The sequence below is a fragment of the Anser anser genome (genome assembly GCF_964211835.1).
Source record: "Anser anser genome assembly, chromosome: 2".
In the NCBI taxonomy this organism is placed as follows: domain Eukaryota; kingdom Metazoa; phylum Chordata; class Aves; order Anseriformes; family Anatidae; genus Anser; species Anser anser.
Genome location: NC_139721.1, coordinates 82,666,893 through 82,689,322, shown reverse-complemented (window position 1 = coordinate 82,689,322; position 22,430 = coordinate 82,666,893). Strand labels below are relative to the sequence as shown.

The 22,430-nt window shown below is 39.7% G+C and overlaps 1 protein-coding gene across 40 annotated transcripts in view; it reads left to right on the top strand.

The window, feature by feature from the left end:
• The window catches only part of LOC310893274 (uncharacterized protein), a 101,959-nt gene that overhangs the window by 24,690 nt on the left and 54,839 nt on the right, over window positions 1-22,430 (top strand). For 9 of the 40 annotated variants that reach the window (XM_083821992.1, XM_083821972.1, XM_083821968.1 and 6 more), the window contains 5 exons: window positions 6,510-6,642; window positions 7,516-7,654; window positions 10,824-10,946; window positions 13,475-13,683; window positions 15,227-15,321. In XM_083821992.1, the coding sequence (XP_083678118.1) occupies window positions 10,921-10,946; window positions 13,475-13,683; window positions 15,227-15,321 (330 nt within the window). In that variant the 5' untranslated portion in view covers window positions 6,510-6,642; window positions 7,516-7,654; window positions 10,824-10,920. Of the gene's footprint in view, window positions 1-6,497; window positions 6,643-7,515; window positions 7,655-8,095; window positions 8,781-10,823; window positions 10,947-12,643; window positions 12,835-13,474; window positions 15,903-17,558; window positions 17,597-22,430 lie in introns of those variants that run through there. The other 31 variants (XR_014578860.1, XM_083821979.1, XM_083821975.1 and 28 more) reach the window with 11 other exon arrangements.

Sequence of the window (22,430 nt, the reverse complement as noted above, 5' to 3'; positions counted from 1 at the left end):
TTATTATTATTATTTTTTATTTTTGCCTGTGATCATATTCCACCAGGTCTGTTTTTCTACTACCTTAAACATTTAAAATCTTTGACTTTCTTCTATGGTCTCCTTTTTTCCCCCCTTTCTAATTTTGCAATAAAAAATAAGAGGCTGTTTTTGGCATAGGAATAGATATGTTACTCATTATGAACAGAAAAAGGTGTGCAAGAAACTGAGTGATTTTTTTTTTTTTAATGATTCTCAGGTCCTTATGCATTCCTCATTGCTCTAAAATTTGAATGTATTCTGTAAGTGACTAGCAATTATTAAATGGCATTTTCTCTATTTCCTCTTCACTCTGTATGCTTTTATCTCAGTCTGAAACTGCTAATGTACAAGGCCTCTTAAGAATACATACGGGCTTTTTAGGGAGATGTCGATACTCTTGGGCATGGGAGATAAGCAGAGCTCTGAACTCTTCGTATGTCTCACTTTCCTTGCATTTGGATTATACCTTCTGTGATGGAAATCTTTGGTCTTTTCCGTAAAAATGTTAATGTTTAATGTTTGTGGTTGAACACTGACTATTATTAAGTTACTCTTTTTTTATCTTTCTTTTTTTTTAAAAAAAGACTAATATCCCTTTGCTAGATAGGGTACTTTTAATTGTGTTGCAGATTAGGTTACTAGAATTATTAATCCCTTAAAATGCTTATTCTCATACATTTTTACTGCATGTCTGCTGATACTTAGAGAAGTTTTCTCATTACTACTAATGATAATAGTGTTAGCATGGTATCATAATTGCTTTGCATTCTGGTAACATGAATTAAGGGTTAGGGAGTTGACATTTTTTCTTTAAACTTCTTTTTGTTCTCATGTGTTTCTGTTTTGCTTAGTGTTCAGCAGGATATTTTTATTGGTGAAATTCCTTACCCAAACGTAATGCAAAGTGGCTTTGCAAGTAAGCAGTTAAGGGAAAAGAAAGAAACAGTTAAGGGGGAGAAGGGGCGGGGGGAGGGGAACACAAGTCAAAATCTTTCTACTCTTTTCCATTATGTTCTGTTATACTGTTTTGGATGGCTAAGGGATAGATTTTGATACAGCTAAGAGTGCCACCGGGTAAATTGTGAGGAAACATTTGCAGGATGGATATGCACTGCTTGCTCTGTAACAATTGCAAGAACTATTATTAGTGGGTTAGCACTTATTAGGAAAAGTGAATAAGCAGCACTGGACCCTGAGGGTACGTTGACACTGTGTAGTAGAGCACAGCACAAACAGTCCCCAGCTAGCTCCAAGCAGGCCGAAGCATCAGCATGGCACAGTGCAGCAGCAGATGAATGCCGACAGCAAAATGACTGTGCTGGCACGGCAGTTCTCAGCAGTACTAATGAGCACCAGTGACACAGTTAAACTATTTCTGGTTCTGGAACTAACACCTGTATAGGGCTGCAGACTTTATTCCCTGCAAAGGCTCACGTCATAAGCAATGTAATGTATTACAAAAGGAGGGAAAAAATAAAAACAGAAGAAATGTAGCTAATCCAGAGCCATGTACATGTGACCAGTGGTGTTTCATAGAGCAACTCTGCTAGATGTTACGGTTTCTGTTGCAGCTTCTGCCTTTTCTGACTTATTCTTTTGTTCGTGTGTTCAGTACACTCTGGTGATGCATATGCAGTTTATTGCCATTGTGCATCGAAGTCTCTTTTGGTGGTTTGGACCATTTGCAATGTCCTTGAATGATGGCTTTTAGTTCGTGCACATGTGTCGAGGTTTCTGATGCTCATGCTAACTGTTCACCAGTTGTTCTGGCACCAGCTGCATGCTGTGTGTGTTAAAGCAGACTGCCATCCCCTATTTCTTGGCGTGCTTGTGTAGTGAGGGAGAGAGCTTAGGCTTCTTGGGAGATGTAAGTTAACTGCATCATCCTGGTACTCATCCCAGAGGAAAATGAAGGAAAGAGAAACACCAGGGAAGGATGCTTGCACTAATGCAGTGTGAACCAAAGAAATTTTCCATGAAAGAGCAGGTGTAGTAATCAAGTCATCCAAGTTAAAAAGGAAGCAAAGCAACTAAAATACATATGTTTAAATATTTATCAATAAGCATTTTATATGTAGTTTAAGTTAATGGTGGTGGTGGGTTGACCTTCATCAGCTGTCAGACGCCCACCCAACCACTCTCGTTCCCCTTCTTCAACAGTAAATATGCTGGAAAAGCTTTATGGTTCGAGATGAAGACCCAGAGATCTTTTACCAGTTGCTGTCACAGGCAACTGGTGTGGGGTTCTTCATAGGCCACAGAGTGGGTGTCTACTCCAGCAGGGCCTCCTGCCCAGGGGCCGCAGGGGGATCTCTGCTCCAGTGCCTGGAGCCCCTCCTGCCCTCCTCCTCCTCTCCCCCATGTGGGGTGCTGGCAGGGCTGTTTCTCCCTCTTTCTTTCTTTCTACTCGCTGCCGGGCAGCGCTGTGCCTTCCTTTCTTCCCCAGGCTGTCCTTGAGGCGAGGCGCCACCATCTTGGCTGCTGGGCCCAGTTGTGTCCTGCCGTGGGGCTGTTGGGGCCAGCATGGGGCAGCCCCCGCATCGCCCCATGCAGCAACAACGCAGCCATACACCTGCACCCACGGGTGCCCACACCCCATACAAGTGCCAGTAAATTGAACGTTAAAGTTAGAAATACCTGGCTTTTGTTGGAGTAGAAAAAGCCTCACCAAAAACTCAAAAGGGCATGCCACTTCAAACATTTTAAAGTAAGATTAATTTCCCTAGTATATGTGTGCTGTTTTTCTCTTGAGAAACTTCAGCGTGAGGCAAATAATACCTTGAGGCCTTCTTGTGATGATGATAAGTGAGCACTGATGACCTTTATTTCACTTGCCTTGTGATCAAATTCCTTAACATTTCTCATGGAACAGAGTTACCGGTGAGGAGGAGGAAGGGAAACTAAGGTGCCTGCGTTGGTGTTTTGTTTTGTTAGTTTGTTTCTTATAAATGCAGCAACTTTGTTGTTGGAAAAGTTGAGAGAAAGAAATCCTAACGATTCCTGGCTGCGTTTCAGATTCCTTTCTTGCCACAGGGTGCTGTTGCTGTTTGCTCGTGAAGGGCGTACGTCACAAGGCACACCTTTGTGGCTGTACTTGGCATGGGGTACCAGCCCCAGCATTGCAGTCAGATGCAGCACGTTGCCTGCAGTGCTGACCAGCAGTTGAAAGGAACCACTTTGACGATTTTCCATTTTGACCAGAAGGTGAAAAGGTTACGTGGAAGCACCGATGTGCAGGCAGGTAGAGCTCCCTTGTTGTATCCTGTGTTCCAGGTATATTCAGTTGTGTCTTGGATTTGTGTCCTTTTTGCAAAAAGTAGATGATTGTATCCCTGATGTAATTCTTGGCAGGTCTCAAACTATTGCGTGTTATTAAGTTTCTTCAACTCTGCATTCTGGGTGCAGATTTGTCTCCTCCATGATCCATGACTGAATACCTTACGCAGTCCAGAGGGCTGGAATTGCAACAACCAGTGTCTGTTAGCATAAATGTCTGAAGCCTTATCTTCTCTGTAAATAAATGAAAAAAGGAGATTTTGGGGGAAGAAGAAGATTTGCAACAAGATTATTAATGTTTCCTGTTAGAAGAATGTGAAAGGATCAGTTTTGAGATTTTTAGAAACCAGTAATTACACAGTGGTTATGTCTGTCTTTTTACCCACTCATCATCTCTGATCTTTATTTCCCTCATGACACTTGAGTTGTTAAAATACATTTAGGTAAAACCGAAGTGTTAAAGTATGTGTGTATATATATGTAGGAACAAACAATGTACAAGGTCTAAAATATTGAAGAGTAGCGATAAATACTAATGTTTTTTGTACAGCAATTTTTAAGCTGTGAGAATAACTTCAATTTTAATTTTATAAAGTGAATACAGTGCCGTCTCACAAATCATTGATTTTGAAATGAAAGTATTAATTGGGGATCCTGATGTGACATAGGTTGTTATTTTTATAAATTATTTGAGAAATTCCGAATTCTAAAAAGCTGTTCATTCATCAGCAGCACCTGTTCTTCACAGATACTGAAATTATTGTATGCTTTCTTCTTTCAAGTGGTATAAATATGCTCTGTGGCTCCAATTCCTTCACTGCACCCTGCTTTAGCTGAGTTTTGCATGCAACTCCATAAAGACTCACTGCCCAAAGGAAGCTTGCTGTCAATAAGGTTTTGGTGTGTAATCTACTGCCATTTGCTACTGGCTATCCACCATTGCTGTCAAAATTAGTGTTGGAGAAATGCTGAAAACCTCTGCTGTTCCTTCAGTCTCCAAAGTCTTATGATGTTTTAAGCCAAAAAGACAAGCTTTGTCAAGTGGTTTGCTTTCAGACCTAAACAACAACTGGTAAAGGACAAAAAAAAGGGGGGGGGGGGGGGAGTGTGTGTAGGCAGTCTGAATATTAAAAAAAAAAAAAATCCGTATACACCGGAGGGTGGAGTTTTTTGGTTTTCTGTTTGGATGACCAAATTTTTCCTGTCTATAGTCACAGATTACTGTTTCCTTTAGATCTGAAAGCAGTCTCCTCACAGTTTTTCTTTTTTTCATTTGTTTTCATTTCTCCTCTTATGTTCCTACAACCTTTTCTGCTATTTTGTGTTCCACACAAACTGCTGTGTCTGTAATGAGATATATCACATTTGAGATGTATTTATTTACAGTAACTGTAAACAAATCTGGTTTTATATGATACATGTGTACAGTCAATTAGGAAGTAAAACAGAACTTAAATATCCTTTTGACTGCCAAGTGACAGATATTCATGCATTTTTTTTTTTTACTACTGGTCAGCTTAATCTTACCTTGTGTTTTAAAAATATGATCATAAAGTAAATACTTGTAGTTTGGTTGTCAGGAGTTGGTTACTAGATCTTGATTATGGAAATACCAAGTTAGTTTCTCTGTTACAGAACTAATCTTCAAATAACATTAGTAGAACTCTGTCATCTTGGTATTATGTTATATCACTGTGTAGAACCAGATGGGAAGGGAAAGGAGAACTCCCTTGGTACAAATACCATCTGACAAGAAGAAATAAAACCACCTGTTGTGCTGTGTAAAGGCAGAGTTAAGGCTTCTTAAGATAGATGAAGAATTTTGCTTTTCTTTATTTTTTGGCCCACGTAGGCCTATTTCTTTTTCTTACACTTTATTGGGATTATTAAATGCATTCCTGAGGCCGTAGCCCAAAATGTAGTTTATCCAGTTTTTAAAGCTTGCCTCTTTTGGAGTAATTAGCAGTTCCTGCACCTCTTTTATGCTCGCCTTCCTTCCCTATACATACTCATTATCATGGTTTGTCAATTATCTTCCAAAGTGTATTTAAAAAAAGATAACTCTCTACCATTAGCAATTGCTCAGAAGTTGCTAATAGCTCTCATGAGAGCACTTGTCTCACCCCATATCTCCCACCTTATCAAAAGGTCACATTAATTACAGGACCCTTGCTGGGAATAAATCAATGTGTCAATCAGAGACCCACAATTGTGCTGCAGTTGGAAAGTAAAAATTCCAGAACAAGGTTATATTTAGGGGCTTTTTTTTGGATACTATATTTGTGAGTTAGCTTAAGAACAAGGAATAATGCAGTATGTCGAAGATGAAGGAGTATATATATATATTTAAAATCACATATTTACTTGTATCTTTCCTTCCAATTATTCATCTACTTCTTAAAATCCTAATACACTATTCTTACTTTAAAAAAAAATAAAAATCTGAAAAATGATCGCCTTCAGTTAAAAAGAATACTTAAAACATAGGAAAATGCGTTGAATTCCAGGTATATTCAGTCTCTGGCAAATAATGAATTTTGGTCTTTAAGCATTCATCTCTGAATGTTTCAATTATGGATAATAAGAAATTTGAGCTGTAATAAAGATTTCCTTATTTAGTCTTTTTTAAGACTGTGAACAGACCTAGAGACTGTCATTCTTAAAATCTGTAGGGCTCTTTGTTTTATGGGGTTGTGTTTTGTGAAACAAAACAGTTTCTAACTGAAATGATAGTAAATGAGAACTGCATTAGCAAATAGAGGAAAACATTTAGTTTATTCACTGCTTCACTCATTTTTCCTCCAGTATTATATTCCACTGAATTATTATAGTCCAGTATTATTATATTACACTGTTTTCCAGCAGTGATAGACTGCATAAAAACTCATTCACAGACTGCTGTTAAATCCCAAGATTTAGATCAAGTTGTCACATACTGTTATTACCACCAGCGTGGTTCTTCAGGATCTTAATTGTGTGCTAACTACTCAAGCAGGTTAACGTAAAATTTAATTTGTGCTCATCACCTTAAGGCTACAGAAATGCATAATAAACTTGATTTATAAACTTCTAATTTTGCTCGCCATTAAATAAAAAATAATTTGTGTGTGCATATGTCAATATTGGAGAGGAAGCAGTCTAATAACTTTCTAAATATAGTTGGACTGGTTATGTTACATCCGTTTAACATGATGTCTGAGTCTTTGTTTTAGATCCAGACAACTTGAAGTCCGATTCCGATAGTGTTGAGAGGCAAAACTGGAAAGCTTTCACTTATACATGTGGGGAACTCAAGCAGAGACAAAATACAGGAAAGCTATAGGAGAAGATTCTATGGATACCAAGGTAAAGGGAAGATACAGCAGTGGATAACTTCTTATTTTGCCTTTTTTTTTTTTTTTACAGGAACAATAGTAGCTTCATAAAGAGTAAGCTATAAAAAAAAATAATCACTAAGCATTGTCTCTCTTTCTCTTTCACCTCCCTCTTACTAGCATGTCTTATAAAACCTTATCCATTTCTGATTGCAGCTAAACACTGTTGATGGCTTCTTTTCTTGTATTTACTCCATTGTTTTAATTATTCAGTGTAGATAAATAAAAATAGTAACAAGCAGCTGGAAGGCAGTCTGGGTTCTGCAACTCATAAATAGTAGTATCATCACTCTCCTTCCTTTCCCAATAGTGCTTTGCAGGAAAGTGTGAGTGTAGCTGGTGCTGTTAATTAGCAGTGTGCCATTACAATTTCCTAAAGACGTGCTGTAATAGTTATAATGCTCAGATTACAGGGTTTATCCTGTAATGATGTTGTACTGCATGAAACTGTACTGTGTGAAGCAAGAAGTATTTTCCAAAGAAATTTATAGTAGCATGAATAATTTCTAATAGCAGAGTTCACATTAAGTGAAATTGAGGTATTTCACATGTGTACCTTGATTTCACTTAGGCAAAAGCATCTTTTTTGAGTTGTCTAAGAAATGCTGTCATGAGCGTGGCTGCAACTGGGATTGGGATGGGATGTCTGAGTATGGATAGTTCTTGGCCATACTGTAGCGTCTCTTCATGGGTTGGGACAAAGCAGGTCGTTGCCATGCTTCTCACTATCATCTACCTATAAGTTGATATATTATGCTGCATCTGGAGTTACCTGTATTTTGAGTTTCCACCAAAAGGTCTCCTTTTTCTCCTTTTTTTTTTCTTTCTTGAAAACTCGGCTCAGAAGAATTCAAGGAAATCATGAGATTTCTGCATAAACTGCATAGTTTTACGGTGCATGGTAAACTGGATGCATCCAGGATCCATCTGACCTATAAACAAAATAGCATGTGAAGTGCTGCAAAGAATAAAGCCTGTGGGAGGTATGGCATATAGTTATTGCTCATGATTTATCACAGAAAGTAGGGTGTGTCCCAGATGCACTCGATTTACTCTGCGTGCTTGTGAAAAGGTATTAATGCTGTTCAGAGTGTAGGGCTCACTGTTGCAGTTAGGCAAGTCTTAGATAGAAATATGACAACTTTGTTCATATCAGAAAATAGTTTAGTAATTTTTAATGTCCATGAAATGGTCATATGTGGTGATGATGAGCTGAATATTAATGGAAAAACTTTTGAATGAACAGCATAGTGTCCATTATGAGGCCAGAAGGTGATTTTTTTTAAATTAAATCAACATTTAAGAGTTGGATCATGAACATGAAGGTCATACATCTTGAAATGTGCTGTTATATTATGCTAGATAAAGCATTTGAACTATTCTGATCTTATTTCCTTTCTGTGTTTTTTTTGAATTCTTATTAGAGTACCATGGGCACAAAAGGAAGAGATTCAACTAGACCACTTTCTAATTTGTGAACTATATTGTTTGGTTTTGTGAAGTGCAAAGTATTCTAGTTTCTTATCCATCTAATGTCTGAGCGCAGTGCACAATAAACTTCTGCTTCTAAACATTACTTGCACATTTGGAAAGAAAGATTCAAATGCTGCTCAGCATCCTGTTGGTAGAACCTAACTGGAAGCTTCCAAAGTGGGTTTATTGTTAAATGTGGTTTGTGGAGAGTGGTGGGTTGCGTTCTGCTGCAGTCAGTGAATGGCCTCCTCTTGTACCTATAGTTCCAGAAACAAAGCCAAAGTCCTTGTGCAGAGAGAAGGATGACAGCAATAAAAAGGTGCAGCTGCATTTGCAGAAGAATACATTTACTTGCTAAAACTCTTACGAAGTAATGAATACCAGAATTCTAACTTGGGTTGCAAATCTACTTGTAACATACCCATCTTAGGAAAATGTTATTAACCTGCATTACTCCAGGTAATTGCAATCAGACAGCAACTGCAACGGAATACACTGTAGCACCTCTATATTATTGCTCTATTGCAAGTTCAGTAGAGCAACTGCTACTTCCTCCTACCATGTTTTTCGAGCAGTCTTTACCAGTGAGATGATCAAGGAAACACGAGTATTGTTTCAGTGGTGGTCATTCTGTGCTGTTTGAGTATTTTAAGGTATGATGCTGGTATGTCATTCTGCACAAAATCTTTAAATGATTCATTTCAAGGAGTGTTTAAAACACTTTTCATATGTGTCCGTCTGGATAAACGTACTTTTTTTTGCCTTTAATTATTATGATAATTGTTTATAAAATACAAAGTTGTTGGCAATAGCACATGAGTAACCGCAGTTGTTTTCTGCAGTGAAGGAACAGAGGACAGCCTGAAAAAACATCTCTTATTCATAATTTTTACCTTTGTAGAGCTGGTTGATTGACTGGCTTTATTCATTAACTGGGAAAGTCATTTACATATGAACAGTACATTCCTTTCTTAGGAAATTATAACCATTATTAAAGAATACCTCATTAGCTACATTGATTCTTTTGACAATAACTAATCATGAATCAACTAAAATATAGAAAAATAATATCTCAGTGTTTTATAGTGTATGTTAATTTTACCCATTTCTGCTGATTGGTATTGCTCTTTCAAAAGCAAATATTTAAACATTTCAGGTAGTTAAGCTATGTCCTATAGGTATGTTGTTTGAAAATACTAGAAGATTTAGAAAGGGCTTCTGCCTGTAGGGGTGGTTCCTCCTCCTGTACCATGCTGGCGGCAGGAGGCTGAGCAGAAGGTGCAGCCCCCTCTGCCCCTGGGAGTTCACAGCTGGGGGAGCTCAGAGGAGGAGGCTGGGTTGTGTTGCTGGTCACAGGAATAAGCATTGTAAACCTTATTTCCAGACTTCCTGAGAGACAACAGCTTTTGACCTTGTGAATAAGTTATAGGTTTATATGTTGTTGATGATGACTTTTCAGCCAAAGAAGGCCAAAAGGCACTTCTTAGCTGTAGCTGCTCTGTTGATAAAGATAACTTTAAATAAATACACATAGGTCCGCTTTCCAAATGGAGGAGCAAAGGGAACTTTTTTTCAGAATGCCTGCAGAAAGTATGTGCTCTTAATTTTTATGCCAGACTCTTTTCTGAGGCAAAGGGCAGGGACCACTAAAGTAGTTTCATTCTGACAAGGTATTTCTAATGTAAGTAAAAAGAAAAAAAAAACTATAGTAAAATAGAAGTGCCCATCAAAGCTTCATGAGAATATTTGACAGTCAATTTAACTGTCTAGCAGTAGAGTATTTATTGCAGGTAGATAGGACATTTGTCTTTTAAAATTTTGGATTCCTCTTGTGTGAAGTTAGATACTATAATTAAATGTAACTGTGTTATTGTATTGTAATATAATTGTATGGAACGAGATATAATTTAAAAACCTTCTCTGTATAGTATTTAAAAATATTTTGCTATTCCTGCAATAGTTAGCTTGAATCAATAGTTTTAATGTAGGTGCTTTAATCCATTAATCATATTCTATTCGATAAGAACTGAAGTAAATTTATACATCCAATTGCCTTTTTTTTTTTTTTTCCAGAAAGCTGGGAAGGTATTTGTCATAGCCTTTCAGCTTTCTATCTCTGTATTTTCCATGTTCTGGTGAGGAGGCATCATGAAAGGCTAGTGTTACTATATTCTTGGCCCAACTCCAAAAATTTTGTAATTCTTGACTGTTAGGCATCCATGTTTTGGAGGCACGGGAAGGACTAATTAACTTTTTATTAAGAAAGTATTGGGATTAACAGAAGAAAACATTCTGGTAGTATTTTCTTGATGTATCCCATTTAAAAATACTGATTTTTAGGTTTTTTTAAGCAAGTGATAAAGCAGTTATTTACTAACAGCTAATCAGCTATTATAATATCTGAGAATGTGTATCTGGTAACACCTTTAAAAATCACGTTCATGTGCCGTGAAAGAAAAATGATGTTTTTCGGGGGTTACCTTGTTATTTTTACTGTATGGCCCTTTTAAAGGTGACTTTTTTTTTTCCCAAGAGAAACTGTAAAGTTCTTCAATACTCATGGGACTTAAGGCTGTCTGTAGTGAACTATGTCAAGGAGGTAGTTGAAGCATTCTGGATTGTGTGCCTGGAGTTCCTCCTCCCCTCCCTCCTCCTGGATAACGACCCTCCTCTTTCCAGATCAACCAGTAATTCCAGAGTTCTGGGTGGAATCGATACAGGCAAACAGCAATGAGAGGCTGAGGGTGTCTTTGCTGGTCCCACAAAACATGTAGAGATGTGGACAAGGAATTGGGATTGCAGGTAGGCTGCTGTAGCTGCAGGGATGAATGATTCAGTTTGATTCTGGAAGCTACTCATGCAATGGATAGTTGTCTTCCAGACCTTATAGCACACAGATGTATATTCACCTCAGAGTGAGTTACAAGTCAATGTGAGGCTGCCTTTAAAAAGAAATGGAACTAGGACGTGGCTGTTAATGACGTTAAATTACATGGATTAGTGGAATTTTTAGCTAGTCTTGCGATGCCATCCTACGTGTGCATTTGAGTGTAATAGATAGCATCAGTTTGTCTATCTACAGTCAAAAAAGTGAGGAAAAAAGAAACACTTTTTTTCCCTACTATGCTTTGTAACTTGCATGTGGTGAAAAGTACCATTTGTAAAGCAGAGGGAAATACAATAGTGCTAGCAAAGCAAACATTTTGCAAACACTTGAAACTCTTTTTTTAATCTATAAACACTATATACTCCAGCTAACAATTTGGTTACGGTTTATTGTATTTACTATTAAATACATCACAACTCCGTGTTGTGTTTACTAATGTGTTTTCATGTAATATAATGTGTGTCTGATGCAATGTCATACATTTTATAAACAAAGCAAGAATACACAGCTGTGCTATTAAAAGTTCCTTAAAATATAGTTCATGCCAGGGTCAAAAGAATGTTTAATTCTCTTGGTTCTGGCTGGAAATGATTTTTCATCCAAGATGGTTAATTCAAAAATAATTAAATCCCTTTTAGATTGCCTGCAGGCAACTTTATTATTTAACTTTATTATTTTTGTAACTGCATGGATTCTGAGCCAGCATGATAGATCTGTAATTGTTTTCGTTTCTTTATCTGCCACGTTTAGTTTTTTCTCCCCTCTCCCTACAGCAGGCATTGTCTTCATTTTGTTTTTTGCTCCGAGCATGCTGTTGGTACACAAGAAACAATAAAAACTAATCACAGTCATCAGCCACATTCTGTAATCCTTAGGGCTTGATGTAAAACCTGCCAGCACTGAGAGGTCTTTCGCATGTAGCGTGATAGAGCTCCGCAGCCAGCGTTGCATGCTGTGGTTCTTACTGTGGTCGTAGGGCTGACCTACTGCATGAATTTGTGCAGGTTTCTTTACCTTTCTGTCCCTCAGACAGGCAACACGCAGAGCATGTGCAGCCTTGCTTATTCAGACAGCATGTTCTCCAAGCCATGTGCTGTTGTTACTTGGTCTATGTTTCTCACTGCAGGGGAGGAATTTGGTGGCAGTGTCTTAGCAGGAAGATGTTGTAATGTTAGTGTAAAAATATCTTGTGTTTGGTGACCATTCCTGAATCTACTGGGGCTGAGTCAAAGAGACCCTGTCATGGCAAAGCATTATGCAATCAGCAATGTAGATGCCCATACCATTTTGGTTGTGTGTTCAGTTCCATTAGATTCAGTTGTATTCCCAAGTGATGAATCTAGGCAAGCTGCAATGTCCTTCTACGTCAATAGTAAAGCAGAATGTAATTTTATTGTATACTGTAATTGTAATGTTTCTCCTATCTGCAATTTTCTCTTTAGTATTTATAAACAAGCACGTTTGGTTTTACTGTTCTGTCACTTTAAGTATGTTTTTAATCAAAAAATAATGGAAATATCACATTAAACCTTTATTTCAGAGAGATTTATTTCTATATGAGTTGGATTTACACCTGCTGTTCTGAGAAGCCTTCCCCCTATATCTTTTTTAGCTGTCGTCCTATTGAAAATCTGCAGTCAGATTGTAGAAGGTCTGGCTGTGGGTTCACATCTCACAGCGCCATGTGTCAACTGGAGATGAGAAAAGAACTAGGAACAATTGGATTCAAGCCTTGTTCTGCCTCACTTTTATAGCTTCTTTTTACTGTTTCTCACTGGGTCTGGAAAGAATGCTAAAAGTCAGGTAATGGAAAGAAGGTATCAGAACGCAAGCAATGGTGTTAAATAACTCTTCACCCAATGTGAATTGGTAACTTTGTTCCTTGAAAATGTATATTTATGATGGTCATGGTATAACACCTTTTAGAGCAACAGGGGGAGCATGCCAGCAGAAAATCTACAACAAGTAGTTGTAGTATAAACATTCAGCTTTATTATCGATGTAGAATGATATTGCAGCTTGCCTAAATTCATCATGTGGGAATACAGTTGTCTGTTAGTGCTCTTCTTAGTTAAGTCTTCCTACTCAAGTATAGACTTGACACTTGAAATGGTGGTGGGGAGAGAGCAGTATCATTGTCCCATTTGAAAGAGGTGTCACATGCTGTTTAAAAAGTGAAGCGTGTGTAACAAAGCCAGCAACTTTTATTTCTTAAGAGGCATGGTGCTCTTGGAGGAATCCACAGAGTTGTGTGGCTAGCTTTCCATAACTTGAAGGCTTTAAGTCAGCTGTTAACATCTCTCTTAGAATACCCTAACTGAAGTAGATTTCTTATCTTAGTACAGAAATTACAGTCTAAGGCAGTTTACTGACCATGTATTATCACGGTAGGGACCAGTACTACATCCCAAAATACTGAATTCAGAACTTTTTTCTCCCCCAGGACCTGGCAGTTTTCTGGAGCACTGGAGGATTCCACAGGAGCTGCCCCCAGATGCCTTCTGCATTGCCTGGACCTGGTGCTTCCAGCTGTCAGCTCTGGAGCTGATATAGCAGCCCTGTGTTTGAGCAGCTGCAGCCCCGGGAAAGTTGTCTTACAGAGTGAAAGGACACCCAGGCTTCTGGCAGAACTGCCAGGTGGCCTCACAGGAGGTGGGCACAAAGATTTTAGCTCTACAACTCAGGAATAGCATGTTTTGCCGGAGCAACAGCTCATGAATTGCTGCGATCGCTTTTCTTTTAATGAAGGTTTGGCTTCTGTCAGCAGCCAGCATAGAAGCCCTGAGGACACAGCTGGACAGTTTTCTGCATAACACTCCTATGAAACTGAAAACAGCCCGGGGTCTGAAATAGTTCAGGGTCCTTTCCAAACCTGTGTTGCTGTTGTGGGCAATGTTGCAATATATATTTAATCTGGAAGCATCTGTTTCACCTACCCTAATTCTAAAAAAGCAGTTTGTAAGGTTTTTATTTTATTTTATTTTTAATATAAGCCTACAATAAAAGACCAGACTCTTAAAAATTATATATTTTGCATAGAAGAAATCGTAAGTAGCCAATATGCTGTTTTGTCTGCAAATCTATTAGGCAAATTTCTCGGCTGCTACTTAGGGAAGTGTGCTAACCAACTTGGATATAAAGCTCAGTTTAGTTCCCAGAGAGGTTTGGAATAGGAAGGTGATGCTATTCTATGAAAAAATACAGATTTTTCAAGAATCCATCTCTTGTTACTCAAAAGGGGGAATTTTTTTTTCAATATTCCAACATGTTCTTCACACCTTTTCTCTAGAAGTGTGTGTAACACAATACAAACTGATGACATTCCAGCAGGAGATTTCAAAGATGGCAGAAGCAGCTTGAAGCACAGTCTGTTTATTTTCATCTTAGGTCTGAATAACAAAATTAGATTGCCTCCCATTGGGAGCAATCCAAATAGCTAGTTGACTCGAAATATCACACCTAAAGTAAAAAGAGCTGTAATTTCGAAACAAGAAATTCCACAATATATACAGTGCATCACAAAAAAAAAAAAAGTTCCACGATCATTTTACCTTAAGTATTGTGATGAAATCACAAGAAAACAGATATAAATATTATAGTATCAAATATCATCAAATATTTTGTTTCTCATTGAAATACTTCAGCACTTCCCTCTCAAAGTATTTGTGGCATTCCCATTATGGAAAAAAAAAGTTCAAGTTTCACCTTCTTAACACTGTTTTGAAAGGATTAAATATTAGGTTTTCTTGTAGGACAGTTACTCCACTTTTACTTTTCCCTTTTGTTCTTATGCATTTTTCCTAACAAAGATTTCCATGTTTGCGCATAAGCTTGGAGGTTTTGTGTGAGGAATTCAGTGCACCAAAGGAGGGTGTGTTGTAGTTTGCAAGAATTCTGAATTGCTAGTTTAGATGGATTATTGTTCAATGGGGAGACCAAATATATTGAAGCTATTTTGTTTCATTGTGGCAAAGTAGCTTCTAAGGTTAAATATTTGTTCCTTTTAAAAACAAATAATCTGCTTCCATTGAAGAAAAAGGGTATTTGAAAAAGAATTTGGAAGCAAAACAATTCAGCAACAGACTTAATAGCTTCATGGAAAAACGAGAGTTAATTCTCATAGCATGCATACATGATAGGTGGTAGACTTGTTCAGCTATTAACAGTCTAATTCTGCTGCTTTCTATGCTGATAGCTACTGTGGGAATGTTTGGTAACAGAATGAGGACACAAGCAATAGCAGAAAAGGAAAGATCATGTCATCTTTGGCATTCTTGGTCCTTGCTTCTAGTAAGTGAACTTCTGGCATTTTTCATTCATACGGTAGCAGGGTCGCAGGAGTATTGAAATAGTCTAGTGGCACACTTGGTTCCCTTGGAATCATTTTCCACACAAATATTCCACTTGTTAAAATAGCAACAATAATCACCCCTTGCTGCCCTTAAATCCCATGTCATAACATGCTAAGGGTATTGCATAAAAAAAAATAGGATATATATTTGAAAGGGCCAGAAGTGAACTGAGAAAGAGGCAGGAGGAAGGGAGGAAAATGAAGTGTTTGGAGGATGTCTACTTTGAATTTTATTTTTGAAAAATATTTATCTGTATATATGAAAAGCAATCAAAATGGTGCGCAGAGTTCACACCTCTTTGTAATCCTTTTTTGTCCATTTGCCTTTGACAGGGTATTATGTTGAAGGAGGGAAGACTTTCACAGTCTTTCTTTGTAGACTGTCATGCAAGAAATGAATTTCTACTTCTAGCTGATATCTGAACATCTTTACATTTGTAAACCTATCCATACTTCAGTTGTCAGAAACCTTGTTTCCATGAACTAGAATAAAGTCAACTTTAGATACAGCTATTATAAACAGTGTACGGACTAGGCTTACTGAATTCAGTCCTGCCATTTTAAATGGTTTCCAGTGAAATTCCTCCTTATTTTTATTCATACGTATATGTATATGCACACATACGGTGAATGACAATGTATCTTATGTAATTCCAAGAATCAACACACGACTTATTAATTCATTATTTCTTTTTATAAAAGATGGAGCATTTTTAAATTTTATTTGTTGAGCACAACTGTATCTAAAAGCCTAAAAAAAAAAACAGGTGCAGAGCCTTAACAACCATGGTAAATCATGTGTTTCAGGATTATGAAAGTCAGTGGGACTTATGCAGATACTCCGTACCTGTATGTAATGTAGCTTGATGTGATATGTAGGTTTAAACTATATATGTATGCTCAAGTTTTGTAACTGGTATCTAGTCTACACAGCATATGCGATGTGAGGATATTATTTCTCTCCACCAGTCTTTCCCTGTATTCTGAGAGTTGGCTGAGGCTTTCTGAGGTAGTGAAAGTGTTTAAAAAAAAAATGAAAATTGAGAAAATGCAGTGTTTGATGTTTTGTTATACTTTTTTTTTTTTTTTTAGAGATAAGAGCAGACAGAGGCAAGTTTGCTCACACAAATCCATATTATTTACTGGAATTAAAATGTAAATATATTACTTGCTTCAGAGAATAGCTGTAGGGAGACACTTGAGCATCACGCTATATACCCAAGAGAAGCTTATATAAGGACAAGAAGAAGCTCTCCAATAATGTCGGACAAAACCTACTGAAGGAATATGAGTTTCTTGAAGCCTGTAATTTACACAACTGCTAACAAATTACATAAGTACCTTAGATTAATCTACTGAAGCTTACAACTGAATGCTTTAAAAGATACAAAAATGTTCAGCTTTCAAAACTGTTTTATGTCAAAACAGTGACAAATCTATGCAGATTTTCCCCATGGAATAGCACAAGCATTTGTAAATGTTTTGCTTTTAGAAGAACCCAAGTCATCTGTGTGAACATTCAGCTGCAAATGTGTCCAGATGCTTTGCAGGGTCTATCTTTGCAAGTTCTTTTTGAATAGATAACATAGTAGCAGCGCCTTGTGAGAAATGTAGTTTTTGTTTGGACCGTGTGAAAATACAAGCTTCCTACACACTTTTTTCCCCTTCATACAGACAAAATTATTTTTTGTTTGGATAGTGATACAGCTTACACCCATGCATTTAAAAAAAGAGTTTCTGAACTCATCTTTGTGGGAGCATTAATATTACTAGACAGTAATGATGCTCTTTGCTGTGTAGTATTTCAGCAGCAAATACTAATGCAAAATGGCTTACATAATTGTTCTCTGACAGATGCTGTTTTATTTTCTCATCTTACTATACCCTCCCTACTCTGCTTTTTTTTTTTTTTTTTTGAAGACCGAAGCAAAGGCAACAGCCCTTCTTTCACTTAGAATCACATGCAGTTATTGCTGAAATAAGGTTGCAGTGGGGGAATATGAGAAATTCAGTTGTTTGAGAGCTATGAATACAATTCATTTCAGATTCTAACTGGGGTGGTCTTGTTTGAAGACATTTTTTTGTTGAAAAAATGGTGGTCTTGTTTGAAAACATATTTTTAAGTTGAACATAGGGATAGCTTCACAACTTGCAGATGGGTTTATTTTTCTTACAGTTTCACCTCCTGCTTCCTGCTCTTACACAGCCCTGTGCGTAAGCGATCAGAGATTTTAAGTTTGGATGGTGTGTGCTTTCTTTGTGCTTTCATGCATGGTCAAGAGGATGGTTTCATTTCTGCATGAGAAATGTTTTCTGTTTAAGTCACTCCAAACCTCTTCTCTTATAAGGCTCTGAATTATTTCATACTGTTGTGGTTTAACCCGGCTGGCAGCTAAACACCACACAGCCGTTCGCTCACCCTCCCCCCTCCCTCTCTGGGATGGGGGAGAGAAACGGGAAAGTGAAGCCTGTGAGTTGAGATAAAGACAGTTTATTAAGACAGGAAAATAATAATAACAATAATAATAATAATGATAATGGTAATAGTATTAACAATAATAATGTGTAAGAAAACAAGTGATGCACAATGCAATTGCTCACCACCCGCTGACCGATGCCCAGCCTATTCCCGAGCAGCCGGCCCCCCCACCCCGGCCAGCCACCCCTATATATTGTTTAGCATGACGTCAGATGGTATGGAATACCCCTTTGGCCAGTTTGGGTCAGCTGTCCTGGGTCTGTCCCCTCCCAGCTCCTGCTGCACCCCCAGCCTGCTCGCTGGCAGGACAGAGCGAGAAGCCGAAAAGTCCTTGGCCTGGTGTAAACACTGCTCTGCAACAATTAAAACATCAGCATGTTATCAGCGCTCTTCTCATCCTAATCCAAAACATAGCACCCTACCAGCTACTATGAGCTACTTAACTCTGTCCTAACTGGAACCAGGACAGATATCCACCCCTTATTCCATACCATTTATGTCATGCTCAGGTTACACTCTGTCCAATACATTCTAATTAATCACCATTTTCATCTATGATATATAGCAATCATGGTAGTGATGACATACATTATTATATAATAATTAACATACTACAATTCAACTCATGGGCTATTCTCACCCAGTATCAAATCCCCTTGAGGTACACACCGGACCTCCCCATTCTTTTGCATTACCCACCAAGTGCATCCAGGTCCCTGAGCAAAAGCAATTCCACGAATGGGTTTGCCTTTTCCTGAGGCAGGAGTAGCCCAGACTGTTTTACCCAGCATGTTTCTTACGTGCACTACAGGAACTTTATCCCCTTCTACAGTGCGTAACAGGTTTGATTGGGCAGGTCCAGCTCGGTTGGCAGATCCCCTGGTATTGACTAACCAGGTGGCCTTTGCCAAATGTGTATCCCAATTTTTGAATGTCCCAGCACCCATTGCTTTCAGTGTAGTCTTCAACAGTCCATTGTATCGTTCAACTTTTCCAGAGGCTGGTGCATGATAGGGGATGTGATACACCCACTCAATACCATGTTCTTTGGCCCAAGTGTCTATAAGGTTGTTTCGGAAATGAGTCCCGTTGTCTGACTCAATTCTCTCTGGGGTGCCATGTCGCCATAAGACTTGCTTTTCAAGGCCCAAGATAGTGTTCCGGGCGGTGGCATGGGGCACAGGATATGTTTCCAGCCATCCGGTGGTTGCTTCCACCATTGTAAGTACGTGGCGCTTGCCGTTGCGGGTTTGAGGGAGTGTGATGTAATCAATCTGCCAGGCCTCTCCATATTTATATTTCAGCCATCGTCCTCCATACCAAAGAGGTTTTGACCGTTTGGCTTGCTTGATTGCAGCACATGTTTCACAGTCATGAATAACCTGTGCTATAGTGTCCATGGTCAGGTCCACCCCTCGATCACGAGCCCATCTGTATGTTGCATCTCTACCTTGATGGCCTGAGGTGTCATGGGCCCATCGGGCTATAAATAATTCACCTTTATGTTGCCAGTCCAGGTCCACCTGAGCCACTTCAATCTTAGCAGCCTGATCCACCTGCTGGTTGTTTTGGTGTTCTTCAGTAGCCCGATTCTTGGGCACATGAGCATCTACATGGCGTACCTTTACAACCAGGTTCTCTACCCGGGCAGCAATATCTTGCCACAATGCCGCAGCCCAGATGGGCTTGCCCCTGCGCTGCCAGTTGTTCTGCTTCCATTGCTGTAACCACCCCCACAGGGCGTTTGCTACCATCCATGAATCAGTATAGAGATAGAGAACTGGCCACTTTTCTCGTTCAGCAATATCTAAAGCCAGCTGAATGGCTTTTACTTCTGCAAACTGACTCGATTCACCTTCTCCCTCAGCAGCTTCTGCAACTCGTCGTGTAGGACTCCATACAGCAGCTTTCCATCTCCGATGCTTTCCCACAATACGACAGGACCCGTCAGTGAACAAGGCATATTTCTTCTCATTTTCTGGTAGCTTGTTGTACAGGGGGGCTTCTTCAGCACGAACCACCTCCTCCTCTGGTGATATCCCAAAGTATTTGCCTTCTGGCCAGTCCATAATCACCTCCAAGATTCCTGGGCGACTGGGGTTTCCTATTCGAGCCCGCTGAGTAATCAGTGCAACCCACTTGCTCCATGTAGCATCAGTTGCATGATGCGTAGAGGGGACCCTTCCTTTGAACATCCAGCCTAGTACCGGCAGTCGGGGTGCCAGGAGGAGCTGCGCTTCAGTACCGACCACTTCCGAAGCAGATCGAACTCCTTCATATGCTGCCAATATCTCCTTTTCAGTTGGAGTATAGCGGGCTTCAGATCCTCTGTATCCCCGACTCCAAAACCCCAGGGGTCGACCTCGAGTTTCCCCAGGTTCTTTCTGCCAGAGGCTCCAGGTGGGACCATTCTCTCCGGCTGCGGTGTAGAGCACATTCTTTACATCTGGTCCTGTTCGGACTGGCCCGAGGGCTACTGCATGAACTATTTCCTGCTTAATTTGTTCAAAGGCTTGTCGTTGCTCAGGGCCCCATTCAAAAGCATTCTTCTTACGGGTTACTTGGTAGAGCGGGTTTACAATCAGACTGTAATTTGGAATATGCATTCTCCAAAACCCCACGACACCTAGGAAAGTTTGTGTTTCTTTTTTGCTAGTTGGTGGAGACATAGCTGTTATTTTGTTGATCACATCCATTGGGATTTGACGGCGTCCATCTTGCCATTTTATTCCTAAAAACTGGATCTCTCGTGCAGGTCCTTTAACTTTATTCTGTTTTATGGCAAAACCAGCCTTCAGAAGGATTTGGACTATTTTCTTCCCTTTCTCGAAAACTTCTTCTGCAGTGTCACCCCACACAATGATGTCATCGATGTACTGCAGGTGTTCAGGAGCTTCCCCCTGCTCCAGCGCAGACTGGATCAGTCCATGGCAAATGGTAGGGCTGTGTTTCCACCCCTGGGGCAGCCGATTCCAAGTATATTGGACTCCCCTCCAAGTGAAAGCAAACTGTGGCCTGCACTGTGCTGCTAGAGGGATGGAGAAAAATGCATTAGCGATATCAATTGTGGCATACCACTTGGCTGCCTTTGATTCCAGTTCATACTGGAGTTCTAGCATGTCCGGCACTGCAGCACTCAGTGGTGGCGTGACTTCGTTCAGGCCACGATAGTCCACTGTTAGTCTCCACTCACCATTAGACTTTCGCACTGGCCATATGGGACTATTAAAAGGTGAATGAGTCTTGCTGATCACTCCTTGGCTCTCCAGTTGACGAATTAGCTTATGGATGGGACTCAGGGAGTCTCGGTTGGTGCGATATTGCCGCCGGTGCACAGTTGTGGTAGCGATCGGCACTTGCTGTTCTTCAACCCTCAGCAACCCCACAACAGAAGGGTCCTCTGAGAGACCAGGCAAGGTAGACAACTGTTTAATGTCCTCTGTCTCCAAAGCAGCTATGCCAAAAGCCCAGCGGAACCCTTTTGGGTCCTTGAAATATCCTCTTCTAAGATAGTCTATGCCAAGGATGCACGGAGCATCTGGGCCAGTCACAATACGGTGCTTTTGCCACTCATTACCGGTTAGACTCACTTCAGCCTCCAATACAGTTAACTGCTGGGATCCCCCCGTCACACCATAAATACAGATGGGCTCTGGCCCTTTATAGCTTGATGGCATTAGAGTACATTGTGCACCGGTGTCTACCAAAGCCTTATACTTCTGTGCGTCTGACGTGCCAGGCCATCGAATCCACACAGTCCAATAAACTCGATTGTCCCTTTCCTCCCCCTGGCTGGAGGCAGGGCCCCTCTAGTCCTGGTCAGAATCTTCATTTCTGTGTTTAAAGGACTGCCTGCTGGAAGTTGGAGCAGCAAACCTTTCAGAGAACTCCTTTTTCCCAGTTGTTTTCCTTTGCAATTCACGTACCCGTGCCTCTAGGGTCGCAGTAGATTTTCCATCCCATTTTCTCATGTCCTCTCCATGGTCACGTAGGTAAAACCACAGGGTGGCGCGGTGTGTGTGCCCACCATATTGTCTTCCTTGCATAGATGAACGTTTACCCCTAATAGCTGAGACACTGGTTTGTACAGGTGGGGAGGAAAATAAACTCTCTTTAAGTTGGTGGATCTCTTCAGAAAGTTTCTCCAAGGTATTCTCTTTTAGCTGGTGGACACTGGTTCGTTCAGGTGAAGGGGAAGATAATCTTTCTTCAAGTTGGTGGATCTTTTCAGAAAGTTTCTCCAAAGCATTCTCTTTTAGCTGGTGGACACTGGTTCGTTCAGGTGAAGGGGAAGATAATCTTTCTTCAAGTTGGTGGATCTTTTCAGAAAGTTTCTCCAAAGCATTCTCTTTTAGCTGGTGGACACTGGTTCGTTCAGGTGAAGGGGAAGATAATCTTTCTTCAAGTTGGTGGATCTTTTCAGAAAGTTTCTCTAAACCATTCTCTTTTAGCTGGTGGACACTGGTTCGTTCAGGTGGAGGGGAAGATAAATTCTCTTTAAGTTGGTGGACCTCTTCAGAGAGTTTCTCCACAGCTGAGACACAGGCCTTTAGGGAAGAGGAGAGATTT